The following is a 21,109-nucleotide window of genomic DNA, read 5'->3' on the forward strand; positions in this document are numbered from 1 at the left end:
GAGTAGGAAACGACCCCAAACATACACACTGTTGACAGTGGATCCTTGGTGCAGGGGTGTGGAGGGGACTGGGCAGGTTCTTAGGCCTTCCCTCTTGATAATTCTTTTGGTCTGTACTTGTGGCTCACACAGAAGCTCAAAAGAAGTTGATCAAAGGAAAACCTGATGGTGATAACTGCACCAGTGGGAAACTTAAGGGAGATAATTATTAGGTGTCAGTGTGCTTGCATAGAGAAAAGGAGGTTACACAAAGATCCCTCGGCTAATCCAGCTGCCCCTCCATACCACAGGAACATGGGACATCCCTGCACTTTGGACAAATCAATGGCCTGACCTCTTCCAAAGGAACATGCTGCTAGAAATCCACCTCTTAGTCTGGTTGGTACAACAACAGGATATCCAGTAATATATTGTGAGACCATACCAAGAAGGTGCACATTCTCCTGAAAGTCAGCACATGTCATGGTGGACATGTCTGGTGTCAGTGTCCATGTCTTTGTCAGCTTAGGCTGCTGTAACAAGACACCAAGGATCAGGTGGCCTAAGCAGCAGAGATTTATTACTCACAGTCTGGAGGCGGGAAGTCCAAGATCACAGTGCCAATATGTGGCTCTTGGTGAAGGCCCTCTTCCCATCTTGCAGATGGCTGCCCTCATGCTATATCCTTACATATAACACAGAGAGAAAGAGCAAGCTCCCTTTCCAGGGCATTTACCCCACCACGAGGGTTCCAGCCTCAAAACTTCATCTAAATCTATCTCCTGAAGGCCCTCCTTCCAAACACCATCACATTGCAAGTTAGGGTTTTAAAATGAATTTGAGGGGGACAAACATTCCATCCATAACAGCCAAGAAACTAAGCTCTCACACCAAGACGTGCTGCGTTTGTCAATTGCACTACCCTTTCTGAACCTGCCACTTTCTAAGGTGGTTTAGAGGATGCTCACTTTCCTGGCCTGTTTCTATCACATGGAAGGGCAGAGCCTACCCTATGGAGATTTAAGGATGTGGCCATTCTTTTTCTCTCTCAGCTGCTGTGACCTAGAAGTGCCTAAAAGGGTCCTGTGTTTGGGCCGGGGATAGCCTGTAGTCTTCCCGTCAGGGATGAATGTGGTGAGTGACTGCTGACTGCTTGGGGTTCGTTTCCAGGAAGATCACTGGAGGTGAAACACTGAAGGCCTCTGAAGCATGGTGATGGAAGAGGATAACATAGCAGAGGATCCTGATCCTCAGTCCTCATGAAAAACACAGCAGCTGCTGGTCTTGTCAGCCTGAGTCTGGCCAGTGGTTGCTTCCTTGCAAAGTTTACCTCATTTAATGAGAAGAGGAAAGATATGAGATTCAAAGTAGGAGGAAGATTCAAGTCACTTCCAGAGAATAATTCAAGGCGGATTCTTTTCCTTTCCAATTACCTTTCCATAAGAATGAAGTAACTTGAGCATCTAGACCATGCTTGCAAAATTCCACTCCCTCAGGAATTCATTTCTCAGGCTCCAGAGTTGAAGAAACAAGACAGTGTTCCTTTCCTCCCTTGAAGGACTTCTGAATGAGATGCATTGGGGAACTGTGTCCCCTTTTGACTCCCATGTCACTGGTGCTAGACTGATGTCATTCCTGGGAGAAAGGGCCTGCTCCTGGGCAGAGCTCAGAGCTTGCCAGTTCCATTTCAGAGTCTGAAAGGCCCAAAGAATACCCTCCACCCCCAGTCTGGGCCATCTGCATCAGAGGAGTCTGAGCAAAAGCTCCTTCTGAAAAATGCTTTTGGGCAGCTGGGAATCTGGCCAAGAGACCTTTTAGCTCAGTTCTTTTTTTTGTTAACCTTTCATAATATTATTTAAATTTAATTTTAGAAGTGAGTTATTCAACTGCAATGACACAAAGGGACATTATAACATTAGACCAAAACAAAATAGGTTTCAGCTGATCAGCCTTCCACTCTCCAACCGCAGTTATTTCCCCCCACAATTTTATTATAAAAAATTTCAAACATAAAGTTGTAAGAATATTATAGGGAGCACCTGTATTGCCACCACCTAGATTCTACAATGAACATATTCCACGCTTACCGTATCATATGTCTATCCATCTACTCATCCCTCTATGCAACTGTGAGTCTGTATTCTGATGCATTTCAAAGTAAGTTGCATAATCAGTATACTTCTCCCCTAAATACTTCAGTTTGTATACCATTAATTATTTTTTATAGGTCTTTTACTTTTGAGGAAACATTTACTGGCTGTGTAATACACAAATCTGAATCATCTGCATACGTTTGTGCATAAGCAGTGACCAATGCATATACCCATAACCCAAAGCTTTATCAAGATGCAAAATGCTACCACCCCTCAGAAAGTTCCCTCATGCTCCTTCCTAGTCATTCCCCTTTCCTACCTACCCAGAGGCGAGAACTGTCTGATTTTTTTTCTATCATTAGTGTATTTTCCTGTTTTCATCCTTTATCTAAACAGAACTGCTGTGGTCTGAATGTATTCTCCCCCAAATTTGTATGTTGAAACCAACCCCGCAATGGATCTTGAAGGTATTAGTAATGATATTAAGAGGTGGGCCCTTTGGGAGACAATTATTAATAGATGATGAGAACAGAGCCCCCATGTGTATCTGTGCCTTAATAAAAGCGGGCCCAGAGAGCTTGCTCATCCCTTCCTCTGTGTGAGGACACAGCAAAATGATGGCTGCCTAGGAAGTGGGCCCTCACCAGACACCCAGTCTGCTAATGCTTTCATCTTAGACTTCCTACCTGTAAAATATGAGAAATAAATATTGTTTAAAAGTTACACAGTTCATGGTATTTTTGTTATAGCAACCCACATGGAATAAGACAAAAACCATTCAGAACAAGCTCTTTTATGCAGAGCTTCTCTCATTCAGCATAATGTTTTAAGACTCATCCAAACTGTTGTGTGTATCAGTATAGTTCATTTTTATTTATTCCACTGTAAATTCTGAAAGAGATGGGAATACCAGACCACCTGATCTGCCTCTTGAGAAATCTGTATGCAGGTCAGGAAGCAACAGTTAGAACTGGACATGGGACAATAGACTGGTTCCAAATAGAAAAAGGAGTATGTCAAGGCTGTATATTGTCACCCTGCTTATTTAACTTATATTCAGAGTACATCATGAGAAATGCTGGACTGGAAGAAACACAAGCTGGAATCAAGATTGCCGGGAGAAATATCAATAACCTCAGATATGCAGATGACACCACCCTTATGGCAGAAAGTGAAGAGGAACACAAAAGCCTCTTGATGAAAGTGAAAGAGGAGAGTGAAAAAGCGGGCTTAAAGCTCAACATTCAGAAAACGAAGATCATGGCATCAGGTCCCATCACTTCATGGGAAATAGATGGGGAAACAGTGGAAACAGTGTCAGACTTTATTTTTCTGGACTCCAAAATCACTGCAGATGGTGACTGCATCCATGAAATTAAAAGACGCTTCCTCCTTGGAAGGAAAGTTATGACCAACCTAGATAGCATATTCAAAAGCAGAGACATTACTTTGCCAACAAAGGTTCATCTAGTCAAGGCTATGGTTTTTCCAGTGGTCATATATGGATGTGAGAGTTGGACTGTGAAGAAGGCTGAGCGCCAAAGAATTGATGCTTTTGAACTGTAGTGTTGGAGAAGACTCTTGAGAGTCCCATGGACTGCAAGGAGATCCAACCAGTCCATTCTGAAGGAGATCAGCCCTGGGATTTCTTTGGAAGGAATGATGCTGAAGCTGAAACTCCAGTACTTTGGCCACCTCATGCGAAGAGTTGACTCATTGGAAAAGACTCTGATGCTGGGAGGGATTGGGGGCAGGAGGAGAAGGGGATGACAGAGGATGAGATGGCTGGATAGCATCACTGACTCGATGGACGTGAGTTTGAGTGAACTCCGGGAGTTGGTGATAGACAGAGAGGCCTGGCGTGCTGCGATTCATGGGGTCGCAAAGAGTCGGACACGACTGAGCAACTGACCTGATCTGATCTGATCTGATCTGATGGCTAGACCACAGTTTGTATATTCAGTCTATTGATGGACACTTGGGCTTCTGGTTTTGGACTATTAGGAATAAAGCTACTTGAACAGTGATGTGCAAATCTTTGGTGGACATATGCTTTCATTTCCCTTGGGTAAACACTCTGGAATGAAGCTGCTAGATCATGGGGTAGATATATGAGTGTTTTTTTACACTCCCACTAACAATGTAGGAGAATGTGGTTGCTCTATATCCTCATGAACATTTGCTATCAGTTTTTCTAATTTTAGCTGTCCTGGTGGGTGTGAAGTGATTTAAGCTGTTATTCTGGCAAATTTTCCAAATTAACAAAAAACACATATGCAGGGATAAAGTTGAAGGAAAAAACTGGCTGAAGGAAATCTACAGATTAGATTTATTTATGATATTAGAGAAGTGTACTTGTCTATATACGATATTAGATATTTATTAGAATACAAGATATATATCTCATTAGAAAATATGATATTAGAAAACTACACTTATCCAAACCTAGCTTGAGAGAGAAAGAAATGGCTAAGGGGATGTGCAAGAAGCAGCAAAATGTATTGCTCAGTTTATAATTCTCTCAATTACATTATAAAATTAGAAAAGTGAACTGAATGCTTAGACGACTGCAGACTTCATTGACAGGGAAATGGGAACTCTGTGTTTTCCTACAGAGCTGGTCTGGTGGTGATCACATGTACCCTGATTTGCTTCCTCATGGTCAAAGCCCTTTGAGAACCATCCCTGCAGTGCTGGCCCAGCCTGGACAATGGAATCAGGAATCACCCAGACAACTGGGAGCGATCCCCTGCTCTTCTCTCCATCTCTCCAGTACCAACACTGGATCTGAGTGAGGGAATTCACATTTGGGGGGCATCAAAGTTGGGGCATCAAAGTTGGGCCTGCACCTACCCTAGGCACTGTGCCCTCACCCTTTAACTCTCACAATACCACCCTAGGCACTGAGAGCCTGGTATTACAGATGTGAAAACATGACTCAGAGAGTCAATAACAACTTGCCTGGGATCACACAGAATTATAAGAAGCAGGATTGAAGTCCAAACCCTGTGTTCTTTCCATTCGACTTTGCTCAGCACCCAGCAAGCAAATTGGAGGAGGCTTAATTAACAGCTCAGGTGGCGCAGAGGCCAGTGGCAGACAGAAGTGTGTCTCTCTGCCAGATTCGCCCCTCCTTTTCCTCTTTTTTCTGTGTTCTGCTTTCTGAGATGCAGATGGAGATGAGACTTGGACCTCCTCTCTATAGCTGCACCCATGTCTCTGTCTCAGAGCTTCGGTTTTCCTCTTGCAGGAAGGAATCATTAGCTTGTCACTTCCATACTTCCCTTCTCCACCCTCTCAGTTTCCCGGGGGCTGGGGTGACCTGGAGCATCACTGATCCCTCACTGCTCTCTATGCCTTTCCTTTTCAGTCCCTTCTGCTTGTTGTGGGGAAGGGAGGCAATCATGTTCATTGTGTATTTCTCTAGACTGAGTTACCTGTTCCTGAAATGCACTAGCTTGCTCCTCAAATCCTGCCATTCGGAAGTAATTGACGACATCCATCACGGCCCAGTCTGCAGGATCCGGTGGCCTCCCGTTCTCCATGGAACTGCAAAATAAAATACCAATCAGGACGGCTATCAGGGCAGAGCATGCTCACGACCGTGTGTGGCCAGGTCCCCACTCGGTCTCCTGGGGGCAGGCCTGGGTCAGCTCACTGCAACCGGGGGCCCAGACCTCACAGTACATGCTTCAGGACCAGAATCATTCTTGTGTTTCTTGGGTTCAGAAGATCATTGCTCTCACTGGCCCAGTCACTGCTTTCTCTATAAACCTTTAATATAAAGTATTCCCTCATGTATTTTTTTTTAATTTAGAGATATTCGGAGTGGTCCAGTGACTTCTGGCAGCCCACAATATGATATTCACACTCCTGAACTAAGAATACCAGACCTTCTACAATAAGGCCCCAACACATCACCACTTTCCCCACCCCCACCCCCATCCCCATCCAGAGCTAAAGCCATTCCCCAACAGCCATGCCCTTCACGTGCTGTTCCAGCCACTGAAGGCCCCCCTCAGCTGTCTCTGAAAAAATCCTATCCTTCCTACTGGATCAAATGCCACAGTCCCTGTGAGGCATTTTCTGCTCCACCTGAAAGTGTATTAGTTATAACCGCCTCTGAGTTCCAGACCTCCATTCTAACTCCTATCAGAGCACTTTCCACATTGTATTATACTCTGCTTATTAGACAGTCTCTAGACTTTCTACTAAAGTGGGAGATGTGGGCTGAAGATGTACATTTGGGTCTGGACCAGTTCTCACTTTATTATTCCTTGCATCAACCAAGTTGTTAGGAATTCACTCAATGTTCAGGCAACTAGATATTGATCAAGCATTTGTTTGAGAGGGTATCTGGGTAACCTCACTGGATTTGGCGAGGAGAGGAGGAAAGGTGGAATAGAGAAAGAGTGGACCTGCAGTTACTGTGTCTCTGCTTATTTCCGTGTTTCAAGAGTACTTGTTTGGATTTCTCTATGCCTTGTCCATGGTGATTCTTCTAGAGTATACATCCTATCACATTGTCCCCTGCTTCCAAACTTTCAAAGGCTTCCCATTGCCCTTTGGATAAATTCCAAATAGCTTCACCTGGCTCAGGGGTCCTTCAGGACCAAGCCCCCTCCTAGTCCTCCATCTGGGAATACATTTGGTGAGTAAAACAGAATAGTCCTTACTTTGTGAGCACACAGCACAGGGGGAGTAGACACTGACTCACAATCATACAACTAAATGCATAGTCATGCAATGTAGCTAAGGATGGGTACTGTGTACTATGGCAGTGGGAGGGCCTATGAGAAGCTTTCTTGTGGAAGTTTCTTTTCAGGTAAGGTCTAGAGAGCAGCCAGAAAGTTAACCATATGAAGAAGTCAGGTAAAGATGATTTCAGGCTCTCTGACAGGAATACATACAGAGAGCCATGCTGGTCTTGGATGTCACATTGAGGATTCTGAATTTTTGTCTAGGAGCAATGGGATTTGTTAAATGGTCTGAGGTAATGGGCGTGACCTGATCTGACTCACATTTCTGGAAAAAAAGAGTATTGGAGAGGAGTCAGAGAAGACAGGACCAAGTAAGAGCTCATGGTGACTGAGACTATGGTAGAAAAGGAGAGAAACATGTGGATTTAAAAAGTATTTAACCAACAGAATCAGCAACAGCTAGTGGTGGACTAGTGCATGCATAGATTCAAGGGATTAGATCTGATAGACAGAGTGCCTCAAGAACTATGGACAGAGGTTCATAACACTGTACAGGAAGCAGTGATCAAAACCATCCCCAAGAAAAAGAAATGCAAAGAGGCACAATGGTTGTCTGAGGAGGCCTTACAAATAGCTGAGAAAAGAAGAGAAGCAAAAAGCAAGGGAGAAAGGGAAAGATATACACAATGAATGCAGAGTTCCAGAGAAAGGCAAGGAGAGATAAGAAGGCCTTCTTCAATTAACAATGCAAAGAAACAGAGGAAAACAATTGAATGGGAAAGACTAGAGATTTCTTCAAGAAAATTAGAAATAGCAAGGGAAATTTTCATGCAAAGATGGGCACAATAAAGGACAGAAACGGTATGGACCTAACAGAAGCAGAAGAGGTGGCAAGAATACACAGAAGAACTACACAAAAAAGAATTTTTAATGACCCAGATAGCCACAATGGTGTGATTCCTCACCTAGAGCCACACATCCTGGAGTGCAAAGTCAAGTGGGCCTCAGGAAGCATCACTATGAACAAAGTTAGAAGAGGTGATGGAATTCCATCTGTGCTATTTCAAATCCTAAAAGGTGATGCTGTTAAGGTACTACACTCAAAATCCCAGCAAATTTGGAAAACTCAGCAGTGGCCACAGGAATGGAAAAGGTCAGTTTACATTCCAATACCAAAGAAAGGCAAGGCAAAGAATGTTCAAACTACTACACAATTGCACTCGTTTCACATGCTAGCAAGGGCATGCTCAAAATCCTCCAAGGTAGGCTTCAACAGTACATGAACCAAGAACTTCCAGATGTCCAAGCTGGATTTAGAAAAGGCAGAGGAACCAGAGATCAAATTGCCAGCATCCATTGGATTATAGAAAAAGCAAGAGAATTCCAGAAAACATCTACTTCTGCTTTGTAGAACTTCCAGAGGTTCAAGGTGGATTTAGAAAAGGCAGAGGAACCAGAGATCAAATTGCCAACATCCGTTGGATCATAGAAAAAGCAAGAGAGCTCTAGAAAACATTTACTTTTCCTTCACTGACTATGTTAAAGCCTTTGACTGTATGTATCACAACAAACTGGAAAACCCTTAAAGAGATGGGAATACCAGACTACCTTACCTGTCTCCTGTGAAACCTGTATGCAGGTCAAGAAGCAATAGCTAGAACTGGATATGGAACAACCAACTGGTTCCAAATTGGGAAAGGAGTACATCAATGGCTGTATATTGTCACCCTGCTTATTTAACTTATATGCAGAGTACATCATGTGAAATGCTGGGCTGGATGAAGCACAAGCTGGAATCAAGATTGCTGGGAGAACTGTCAATAACCTCAGATATGTAGATGATATAACTGTTATGGCAGAAAGCGAAGAGGAACTAAAGAACCTCTAGATGAAGGTAAAAGAGGAGAGTGAAAAAGCTGGCTTAAAATTCAACATTCAAAAAATTAAGATTATGGCATCTGGTCCTGTTACTTCATGGCAAAAGACGGGCAAATGATGGAAACACTGACAAACTTTATTTTCATGGGCTCCAAAATTACTGCAGATGGTGACTACAGCCATGAAATTAAAAGATGCTCGCTCTTTGGAAGAAAAACTATGACAAACCTAGACAACATGTTAAAAAGCAGACATATTACTTTGCCTACAAAGGTCTGTCTAGTCAAGGCTATGGTTTTTCCAGTAGTCAAATATGGATGTGAGTGTTGGACCATAAATAAGGCTGAGAGCTGAAGAATTGATGCCTTCAAACTGTGGTGTTGAAGAAGCCTCTTGAGAGTTCCTTGGACAGCAAGGAGATCCAACCAGTCCATCCTATAGGAGATCAGTCCTGGGTGTTCACTGGAAGGGCTGATGTTGAAGCTGAAGTTCCAATACTTTGACAACCTGATCTGAAAAGCTGACTCACTGGAAAAGACCCTGTTGCTGGGAAAGAGAGAAGGCAGGAGGAGAAGGGGATGACAGAGGACAAGGTGGTTGGATGCATCATCGACTCAACGGACATGAGTTGGGCAGACTCCGGGAGATGGTGAAGCACAGGGAAGCCTGGCATGCTGCAGTCCATTAGATCGCAGAATCAGACAGGACTGAGCAAGTGAACAACGACAAAGTACCTGCACGCTCAGTTGCTTCAGTTGTGTCCAACTCTTTGCAACCGTGTGAACAGTAGCCTGCTGGGCTCCTGAGTCCATGGGATTCTCCAGGCAAGAATACTGGAGTGAGTTGCCATGTCCTCCTCCAGGGGATCTTCCCAACCTAAGGACTGAACCCATGTCTGCTATGTCTACCTGCATTGGCAGGCTGGTTCTTTACCATGAGGACCACCTGAGAAGCCCAGTGGTGGACTAAACATGAGAACTAAGGAGATGAAAGTGTCCTGTAACTGGATGGATGGTGGTAACTTCACTTAGACCACACCCCCAGGTTTAGCTGGACACACTGAGTGTGGGGTACCATCGACATCCAAGTTGAGATTTAATTCGGAATATGGGTCTGGAGCTCAAAGCAGACAAGTGGGCTAGAGGTACACAGTGGGGAGTCAGAGTGTTCAGATGGCATTTGAAACCTTGGGAGGGGACAAGGAGAGAACTGGGTCCAAGAACTAAGCTTGGAAACATTCAACATTCAGTGCAAATTGAAAAGATTCATGTTACTTTCAATGGAAATAAAATTGCCCAGAGTTTGTGCATTTCTGAAAGTCTTCGAATATCTAGAAGTCAAGGGCTGAGCTGTACCTCTGCTTCACCCTCAGAATAATGCCTTGCTCATAGTAGAAACTTAAAATATTTGATTAAAAAAATCTAGATACATGGTGTAGATGATCTTATTTGCAAAACAGAAATAGAGACACATGTATAAAACAAAGGCATGGACACCAAGGCTGTAAGTGGGGCGTGGGATGATTTGGGAGATAAAGACTGACATGTATACACTACTGATACTATGTATAAAGTAGATAACTAATGGGAACCTACTGTGTAGCTCATCAAATGCTACTTAGTGCTCTGTGGTGATCTAAATGGGAAGGGAATCCAAAAAAGGGGATACATGTATATGTATGGCTGATTCACTTTGCTGTACAGTAGAAATTAATACATTGTAAAGCAATTATACTCCAGTAAAAAGTAATTAAAACGACAACAACAACAACAAAATTCTCTCCTAAAGAAAAAGGAGTCACTAGTCAATGGCTCCTGCTACTGCTGCTAAGTCATTTCAGTTGTGGCCAACTCTGTGTGACCCCAAAGATGGCAGCCCACCAGGCTCCCCTGTCCCTGGGATTCTCCAGGCAAGAGCACTGGAGTGGGTTGCCTTTTCCTTCTCCAATGCATGAAAGTTAAAAGTGAAAGTGAAGTCACTCAATCGTGTCCGACTCTTAGCGACCCCATGGACTGTAGCCCACCAGGCTCCTCCGTCCATGGGATTTGCCCGGCAAGAGTACTGGAGTGGGGTGCCATTGCCTTCTCCGTAATCAATGGCACGTGTGATCAATTACTTATTAACACAACACTTAATTTAAAAGCAGAATCAATGCTTACTAATTAGAGGTACGGTCCCTTTGGGGCATCGAGATTGTAAATCTGTCAGTACTGCCCTTGTGTGCACACACTCATGTACTTGCTCACTCACACATGCCACATGTCCCTCACCTCACCCTGATTCCCCACCCCCACCCCCACAACGCTTTCCTACCATTTAGGCAAAACACATGGGGAAAAACTATTTTTCATCCTAACATTCTTAACATGTTAGGGTGTTAACATGTATTTTCAAATTAAAGCTAAATGGGTTTAAAAAAAATACCATGCTGGGATTTTCCATCATCCTATCAGCATAAGCAGTCATGAGCTGACATTGAGGACTCTTTTCTAGGTACCATTTACCTTCCCTCTCTTACTTAAGATAGGCTTGAAAAAATGTTTGGAAAGGAGTTCATTGTTCTAAAACATTTTTTAGGTTTTTTAATCAGCTCACTTCTAGCAGTAAGCACAGTGACCCATCCAATATACTCTTAAGTGCCCCCAGAAAACATCTGAATTCACTACCCCTGTGGCTGACTTCAATTAGCTGCCTTTATTCATTAAGAACAGCTATCAAAATGTGATAACAAAATATCAGTTCAGTTCTGTCACTGAGTCGTGTCCCATTCTTTGCGACCCCATGGACTACAGCACGACAGACTTCCTTGTCCATCACCAACTCCCGTAGCCTACTCAAACTTATGTCCATCGTAAATGTCTTTTAATTTCATGGCTGTAGTCACCATCTGCAGTGATTTTGGAGCCCAAGAAAATAGTCTGTTACTGTTTCCATTGTTTCCCCATCTATTTGGCATGAAGTGTTGGGGCCAGATGTCATGATCTTAGTTTTCTGAATGTTGAACTTTAAGCCAACTTTTTCACCCTCCTTTTTCACTTTCATCAAGAGGCCCTTTAGTTCTTCTTCGCTTTCTGACAGAAGGGTGGTGTCATCTGCATATCTGAGGTTATTGATATTTCTCCCAGCAATCTTGATTCCAGCTTGTGCTTCATCCAGCCCAGCATTTCACATGATGTACTCTGCATGTAAGTTAAATAAGCAGGGTGACAATATACAACCTTGATGTACTCCTTTCCCAATTTGGAACTAGTCTGTTGTTCTATGTCCCATTCTAACTGTTGCTTCTTGACCTGCATACAGATTTCTCAAGAGGCAGGTCAGGTGGCATGATATTCCCATTTCTTAAAGAATTATCTACAGTTTTTTTGTGATCCACACAATCAAAGGCTTTGGCATAGTCAATAAAAACAGAAGTAGATGGTTTTCTGGAACTCCCTTGCTTTTGTGATGATCCAATAGATGTTGCCAATTTGATCTCTGGTTCCTCGCCTTTTCTAAGTCTAGCTTGAATATCTGCAAGTTCATGGTTCACTGACTGTTGAAGCCTGGCTTGGAGATTTTTGAGCATTACTTTCCTAGTGTGTGAGATGAGTTCAATTGTGAGGTAGTTTGAGCATTCCTTGGCATTGCTTTTCTTCGGAATTGGAATGAAAACTGACCTTTTCCAGTCCTGTGGCCACTGCTGAGTTTTCCAGATTTGCTGGCATATTGAGTGCAGCACTTTCACAGAATCATCTTTTAGGATTTGAAAGAGCTCAACTGGAATTCCATCACCTCCACTAGTTTTGTTTGTAATGATGCTTCCTAAGGCCCACTTGACTTCACATTCCAGGATGTTGGCTCTAGGTGAGTGATCACACCATTGTAGTTATCTGGGTCATGAAGACTTTGTTTTGCATAGTTATTCTGTGTATTCTTGCCACCTCATCTTAATACCTTCTGCTTCTGGTAGGTCCATACCGTTTTTGTCATTTAGTGTGCTCACCTTTGCATGAAATGTTCCCTTAGTGTCTCTAATTTTCTTGAAGAGATCTCTAGTCTTTCCCATTCTATTGTTTTCCTCTATTTCTTTGCATTGATTGCTGAGGAAGGCTTTCTTCTCTCTCCTTGCTATTCTTTGGAACTCTGCATTCAAATGGGTATATCTTCCCTTTTCTCCTTTGCCTTTACCTTCTCTTTTCTCAGCTATTTGTAAGGCCTCCTCAGACAACCATTTTGCCTTTTTGCATTTCTTTTTCTTAGGGATGGTCTTGATCACTGCCTCCTGTACAATATCATGAACCTCCGTCCATAGTTCTTCAGAGCTAATGCCTTGAATCTATTTGTCACTTCCACTGTATCATCGTAAGGGATTTGATTTAGGTCATATCTGAATGGTCTAGTGGTTTTCCCTACTTTCTTCAATTTAAGTCTGAATTTGTCAATAAGGAGTTCATGATCAGAGCCACAGTCAGCTCCTGGTCTTGTTTTTGCTGACTGTATAGAGCTTCTACATCTATACATACAAATATTATATATATATATATATTATATATATATAATATACATAATATATATACATACAAAGTATGCTACATTGTAATTTTAGGATGGGAGCCTTTCCTGATTCTTATTCTGCTGGGATATGACATCATCACTTCCTCAGTTCTGAAATATTCTTGAGTACTAGCATCATAGCAGAGAACAAAGGCTTTGCATAAGTGCTGGCAGCCTACCATGAAGAGCAAGAGTAATGAGGAAAGTCTCCTACTTAGGGCGAGGGGATCCTTACAGAAGAATCTAGGGGAACGTCTGATCCACCTAAGTTACAGCTGATTAGCTCAAAAGACAAAGTAACATAAAAATCACAATGTTAGATCACACACATCCTGAAAGTAGAAACTGTCTCCATCTCTGCATCTCTCCAGCACCCAGCACTGGTTGGACTGGAATGTACAGTTGATACACAGCAAAGATCTGTTACATTAATGGACTAACAACCAGAGTGTACTTACAGTCTACAATAGGCTTTTCACTTATTACCTATTGTCAGTCTTCTAGCTCCTTGTAAACTGGCTACTGTGACCTGATTTTCAGGAAACTAAGGCTCAGAAAGGTTAAGAACTCACTGCAAATCACATAGTATATAAAACCAGGATTGAATTCCATACATGTTTGTCTTCATATTGATTCTTTTTCCAGCCCATACTTACTGATACAATAAATGTTTACTAAAAGCCTACTGTCCTCTCAGTGCTGTGCTTAGAGACAGGTTACGAGGATAGGCACGCATATCCTTCACGGAGCCGGCACTCTGGTGAGGGGAAGCAGACATGTAAACAGTGTACTCTAAGTGTTAGAATTGGGGGAATGAACTGGTGCTTCTGAGGATGCATGCACCGGAGGGCCTGGAGAATGCTGCTTGACTAGGATACTTGAAAATTTTTAATGCAATTCTGAAAGGCATCACTTGCTTCAAACACACACTCAGGTCCTCCCTGAGAGGAGAATTGTCTGCAGAATTGTCCAGTGGTTTCAGCAACAGTATTAAGAAGAAACCTGGAGGTGGTCCAAGGCCTATGATGGTGGGGGTTCAGGAGGCCAGAGTGCCAAGGCCAGAAAAAATGATGAGAACATTTCAGAGGATGGATTTAAGCGTCACCTTTCCTCACTGCGAAAGCCATATGTTTCCTCAAGGACTGTTATTTGTGGCCAAACTCAGATGCTTTGTTTCCTTTTAAATGGGCCATTCTCTTCAAATCTTTTCTTATAACAAACATGTCCATGTCAAACTCCAGGAGGAATTTAAATGGTGCTGTTTGAAACAGCTCCCAGATGGTGGTTCCCTTTGTGGCTGCTAATTTTGCTAATGAAATGAGATGGCAGATATAACAGTTCCATTATCATTTGGTATTTATTATTATTGTCACAGCAAAATATTTCCTAGAATATAATGTAAATATAAAGATGATAAATTCATGAATATTTTTCCAGGCATGGAGACTTTGAAAATATATATATGCATTTTTGCCTTATTATAAAAAGACTAGCAAGAAATGAACAGCAGAATTTGTCTCCAGTCCCATCACTTATTCAAATCAATGTTCCCATTTAACACTGTCTCCTTTCAGTCCCTGTGCATATGATTGGGAACATCATGTATGGATAAGAATTATATCATGCATGAATACTTCACACTGGGAACTGATTATCCCTTAATTAAACAATCACCTCACTTTTAGAGAGAGCTAAAGAGACACAACCGTGAGGACAGAAATGCAATAAATAACAAATTTGGCAGATACATGCAGATTATGACCTTATGGTGAATGTTTTCATGTTGGCACATGATAATTTGAAGTGCTAGCAGCAAAAGTGCCCATTGCCCTTTAATTTTATTAGTGGAAACAGGTGAAAAATATTCGAAACTCTTTCTTGGGATTTAGTGTGTATATTTTACGATAGTTCTGCTTTTATGGATTCTGAAGGTTGATAAGACCAGAAGGAAACTCTGGATAAATACAGCCCATATGGGATTTCAAAACCCTGTTATACCTATTAGTTGCATTTCAACTTTAAAGTTCAGAGCAAAAGTTACTTTCTACTAGTTAATATATTACGGTGACATTTATTTATCATGCTACTCCTTTTATAAAGCTAATTCTCAATGTTACTTGTGTTTCCACTCATAAATACACTTGAACTTTGTACTATTTTGATCTTGATAACTTACTTTTCAAATTATATTAACCTACTCTTTGGTCATATCTTAAAACAGCCTTTGGCTAAAAGCAATATAAATTTGATCACAATAAATCAACATTGATCTCTTGGCCTATGGACATAGCTAAGGATGAAGTAACCAAATGAGCTTTCAGTTTATCTCCATTTTTTTTTTCTCCCTCTCCCTTCATCCTAACAAGTAGGTATCTGGCTTAAAGACAGCCAGACAAAGAGAAAGGATGATTCAAAATTTCCTGACAGGACATTTTTCATTTTTTAATATCCAGCTATGTAAGAGTTGACTGCATTTCACTGCCACATACTCAAGCAACAAAAGTACTGAAAGAGCAAATAGCTCTTCTGTATATTTGGCACTCAGGGATTTAATTCAAACATAACTTTCCAGGCTTCTTTCCCATTCCAAGTTTGTACTGAAATCCAACCAGTCAACATCCTGGACCTTCCCATATCCACAGCTTTGGTTATGCTACTCAAAGCCCTGTTTGTTCAGCTTTTAAGGGTCAGAACTCTACTTATTTAAAATAGATACTGGTTAAATGTCTCCTTCCTAATAAACCCAATCAATCTTTTATTCCCATCATCAATTAAGTTTCACCTGCTCACGACGAGTCTGGCACTTAATAAGGCTTGGGAACTTGCAGTCTAGTGAAAAGGAAAATTTCAAGTCAGCTGCATGATGAAGAACAGTTTTAACATGTTCCCTGCCTTATTACAAAGAGCAGTTAAGGAAGAAGAGGAATGGAGGGAGGGAGGGCAGTGTGAGTCAGGCTGTGTTAGGCGTGTGGAGCCCTGAATCCAGAGCAACACCAGGATCAGGTCCCAGGAACAGGGAGGTCAGTCTTCCTGCATCATTTCTTTCCTAAGAGACATCTTCCCTCAGGCTCATGCGTTTCCTCTGAAATCACATGGCACTCTGTCCTTGGCATTCCTCTGCTAGGAATGTCTCCCAAACACCCCACTTCATTTTTCTGAAAACAAATCTGCCTTTTCCCCCACCTGTTCTCAACTTCCTAGTACAAATAAACACCTCTGACCTGGTGAAAATAAAGACATTCCTCTCAAGAGGATTCCATGCATTTTTGTATTTTATTTGCTATCAGATACAATTCACACCTACATTCACACTACACATAAACATAGGAATGTTTCATACTCCCATAATAATATTAAAGACAACTGCATACAGACGGCCTGCAGAGCTCCCCCTCCCTGCTCTGAGCCATGCACAGTGGTCACTACTCCAAAGGACTGACTGTGGCTTTAATGCTTTAACAAACTCGATTTTCCTTCGTAGGAATATCAGTAGCACACCAGAATCTATGTAGAAAACAGCAACCCTTTAAGCTACTAATGTATAGAAGATATACAATGCATGTTTGTGAATTCTGCTGACTTTGATAGGAACTCCTTGTTGTTATCACATTTAAAATATGATGATATGATTAGCTGACTCTAAGTTTTGCTCATCTTACTCTTTTGAAATGTATATTTCCTTAAGGTAGCTATTTACAATGGACAAATGGTAAATTGAACAGATTCAATCCTTAACCCAAGTTGTCATTTATTTAAGGGAATAACCAAACATAACCAAACTTTTATCATAAGACAATATGTTAAGACTGAATTGTGTCCACCTGACCCCCAAAATTCCTATGCTGAAGTCCTAACCCTCAGTGTGGGCTAGGGCTTTTCGGAGATAGGGCAATTAAGGTTAAATGTGGTCATGAGGGTGGGCTAACAGAAGCAGAAGAAATTAAGAAGAGGTGGCAAGAATACACAGAAGAACTACACAAAAAAGATCTTCATGACCAAGATAATCATGATGGTATGATCACTCACCTAGAGCCAGACATCCTAGAATGTGATGTCAAGTGGGCCTTAGAAAGCATCACTATGAACAAAGCTAGTGGAGGTGATGGAATTCCAGTTGAGCTATTTCAAATCCTGAAAGATGATGCTGTGAAAGTGCTGCACTCAATATGCCAGCAAATTTGGAAAACTCAGCAGTGGCCACAGGACTGGAAAAGGTCAGTTTGCATCCCAACCCAAGGAAAGGCAATGCCAAAGAATGCTCAAACTACCACACAATTGCGTTCATCTCACACACTAGTAAAGTAGTGCTCAAAATTCTCCAAGCCAGGCTTCAGCAATACGTGAACCGTGAACTTCCTGAAGTTCAAGCTGGTTTTAGAAAAGGCAGAGGAAGCAAAGCTCAAATTGCCAACATCCGCTGGATCATCAAAAAAGCAAGAGAGTTCCAGAAAAACATCTATTTCTGCTTTATTGACTATGCCAAAGCCTTTGACTGTGTGGATCACAAGAAACTGTGGACAATTCTGAAAGAGATGGGAATACCAGAGCACATGACCTGCCTCTTGAGAAACCTATATGCAGGTAAGGAAGCAACAGTTAGAACTGGACATGGAACAACAGACTGGTTCCAAATAGGAAAAGGAGTATGTCAAGGCTGTACATTGTCACCCTGATTATTTAACTTATATGCAGAGTACATCATGAGAAACGCTGAGCTGGAAGAAGCACAAGCTGGAGTCAAGATTGCCGGGAGAAATATCAGTAACCTCAGATATGCAGATGACACCACCCTTATGGCAGAAAGTGAAGAGGAACTCAAAAGCCTCTTGATGAAAGTGAAAGAGGAGAGTGAAAAAGTTGGCTTAAAGCTCAACATTGAGAAAACGAAGATCATGGCATCTGGTCCCATCACTTCATGGGAAATAGATGGGGAAAGAGTGGAAACAGTGTCACAGTTTATTTTTGGGGGCTCCAAAATCACTGCAGATGGTGACTGCAGCCATGAAATTAAAAGACACTTACTCCTCAGAAGAAAAGTTATGACCAACCTAGATAGCATATTGAAAAGCAGAGACATTACTTTGCCAACAAAGGTCCACCTCGTCAAGGCTATGGTTTTTCCAGTGGTCATGTATGGATGTGAGAGTTGGACTGTGAAGAAAGCTGAGTGCCAAAGAATTGATGCTTTTGAACTGTGGTGTTGGAGAAGACTCTTGAGAGTCCCTTGGACTGCAAGGAGATCCAACCAGTTCATTCTGAAGGAGGTCAGCCCTGGGTGTTCTTTGGAAGGAATGATGCTAAAGCTGAAACTCCAGTACTTTGGCCACCTCATGCGAAGAGTTGACTCATTGGAAGAGACTCTGATGCTGGGAGGGATTGGGGCAGAAGGAAAAGGGGACAGTAGAGGATGAGATGGCTGGATGGCATCACCGACTTGATGGACGTGAGTTTGAGTGAACTCTGGGAGTTGGTGATGGACAGGGAGGCCTGCCATGCTGTGATTCATGGGGTCACAAAGAATCAGACACGACTGAGCGACTGAACTGAACTGAAGAAAAATAGAACTACCAATTACAAGTATCACTATCAACTACCATATATTCTCTGATTCAAGAATCCATACATATAGCATTCTGACTTATCCTACCAAATATATCCACAGAAGGGTTACGACATCAGATTCTGATTAGAAAGGTCATGTTGCATGTCTGAATTAGTGGCTCACTTTCCCCCTCTCCTCTTCACTCCCCCCCTCTCCTTTCTCTTTCTCTTTTCTTCTTCTTTCTTTTTTTTCTCCTTCCCTCTTTCCTTCCCTCCCTTTCTTCCTTTCTTTCTAACAAACTATTTGTTAAGAAGTATTTGGTATTTAGCCACTTAAATGTCTTGGGAGCTTTATTTTATTCTCCCATGTGTTTAGTAGAGTGGAATCTTACATTGAGATCACTCCCTGTTCCAGACTGCTGTTCCCTGGAAAGACCAGCATGCCAGGAACCCTCACTCAAGCAGGTAGACTCAAGCAGTATCGTGGTGGGGTCTGGGAAACGTGGATGAAACCGAACATCCAGGAACTACCTAGCAAGCTAGTTGCAATCTCCTCCTTGCTTTCAAAGAACACACATCTAAGGACTGCTGATTATTTACTTGACAACACAAAAGGACAGGAATACGAGTAAATGAACAAAAGCTGAAGCCAGTGATCAGATGCACAATTACTTCTAACAGCTTCCTCTTCCTCCTTCCCTAAGGAACCTGGCAGGACTTCCAGGCAAATAAATAAATATCCTGTGAAGTTATTTATTTAACCCTAGATGTGACTGATTCCCTTAGAATTAGATGCCTGACTGATATGTGGGCTGCTATACACATAAACATTGTTGCATTTTTTTTTTATGAAGTAATGGTAGCTATTGTTATTTTTGTTATATGAAAGGTCTCTTTAATAATTCTACAATGAAGCCAGAGTTTTGAAATTTGGCATGTTAGTCACTCAGTTGTGTCCAGCTCTTTGTGTCATCTACAGTGGGACTGTAGCCCACCTGAATTCCCCTGTCCATGGAATTCTTCAGGCAAGAATACTGGAGTGGGTTGCCATGCCCTTCTCCATAGGATCTTCCCAAGCCAGGGATCGAACCCAGGTCTCATGTATTGTAGACAGATTCTTTACCATCTGAGCTACCAGGGAAGCCCTACCTAAAAATTCTAGCAATACCAATAGAAATTCTAGTAATACCAATAATAATTTCTAACTTTATCCTAATATCTTACTTCTATCATTCACTTCTTAATCTTGTAATTCACATTAAGAATGACAACTTCTTTAAATTTAATAATTAGCTTAATATTTAATAGTTAACAGTCCTCAGAGAGGGCTATTTCAAAAGTTAGTATTAATGCACATATGGCCAATTAATTAATGACAAATGAGCCAAGAATATACAAAGGGGAAAAGATAGTCTCTTCAATAAATGGTGCTGGAAAAACAAGAGAACGATGTGCAAAAGAAAGAAACTGGAACACTACCTTATACCACATAGAAAAGTTAATTCAAAGTGGATCAAAGATTTGAATGTAAGGCCTGAAACCATAAAGCCTGTAGAAGAAAACATAAGTGGTAAGCTCTTTGACATCAGTCTTGGTGATGATTTTTTTTTTTTTTGGATCTGACTCCAAAAACAGAGGCAACAAAAGCAAAAATAAACAAGTGGGACTATATTAGACTAAAAATCTTCTGCAGAGCAAACAGAACCAACAAAGTGAAAAGGCAACCTACTGAACAGGAGAAAATATTTGCAAATCCAAAATACATAAAGAATACATATAACTCCACAGTAAAAAATAAATATTAATAAACAATCAAATTTAAAAATGGGCAGAGGATTTGAATAGACATTTTTTCCAAAGAAGATATGCAGATGGCCAACAGGTATATGAAAAGATGTACTGAACCATTAATCACGAGGGAAATGCAAACCAAAACAATAAGGAAGTATCTTATGCCCTTTAGAAAGGCATAAGAAAAAAAACAAGAGATAACAAATGTTGGCAAAGATGTGGAAAAGGGAACCCTTATGCATTATTAGTAGAATTGTAGTATGGAAAATAGTAGGGAGGTTCCTGAAAAAAATTAAAAACAGAACTACCATACAATTCAGCAATTTTGCTTCTGGGTATCTAACTAAAAGAAGAAAAACACTAAATCAAAAAGATATAGCTCCCTCACATTCATTACATCACTATTTACAATAGCCTAGACATGAAAGCAATCTGAGTGTCTATCACTGGAAAATAAAGAAAATGTGGTGTATATATATGTGTGTGTGTGTGTGTGTGTGTGTGTGTGTGTATATATATATAAAATAGAATAGTATTCAGCCATAAAAAGGAAGTCTTGTCATTTCTGACAATATAAATTGAATGTGAGGG

General features: G+C 41.5%; 1 protein-coding gene across 2 annotated transcripts in view; it reads right to left on the reverse strand.

Moving 5' to 3' along the window:
- The window catches only part of SAMD13 (sterile alpha motif domain containing 13), a 53,037-nt gene that overhangs the window by 15,578 nt on the left and 16,350 nt on the right, over positions 1-21,109 (reverse strand). For both annotated transcript variants that reach the window (XM_055586915.1, XM_055586916.1), the window contains exon 3: positions 5,510-5,621. In XM_055586915.1, the coding sequence (XP_055442890.1) occupies positions 5,510-5,621 (112 nt within the window). The remainder of the gene's footprint in view (positions 1-5,509; positions 5,622-21,109) is intronic.

This window comes from Bubalus kerabau, chromosome 6 (assembly GCF_029407905.1).
Source record: "Bubalus kerabau isolate K-KA32 ecotype Philippines breed swamp buffalo chromosome 6, PCC_UOA_SB_1v2, whole genome shotgun sequence".
NCBI classification, from domain to species: Eukaryota; Metazoa; Chordata; class Mammalia; order Artiodactyla; family Bovidae; genus Bubalus; species Bubalus kerabau.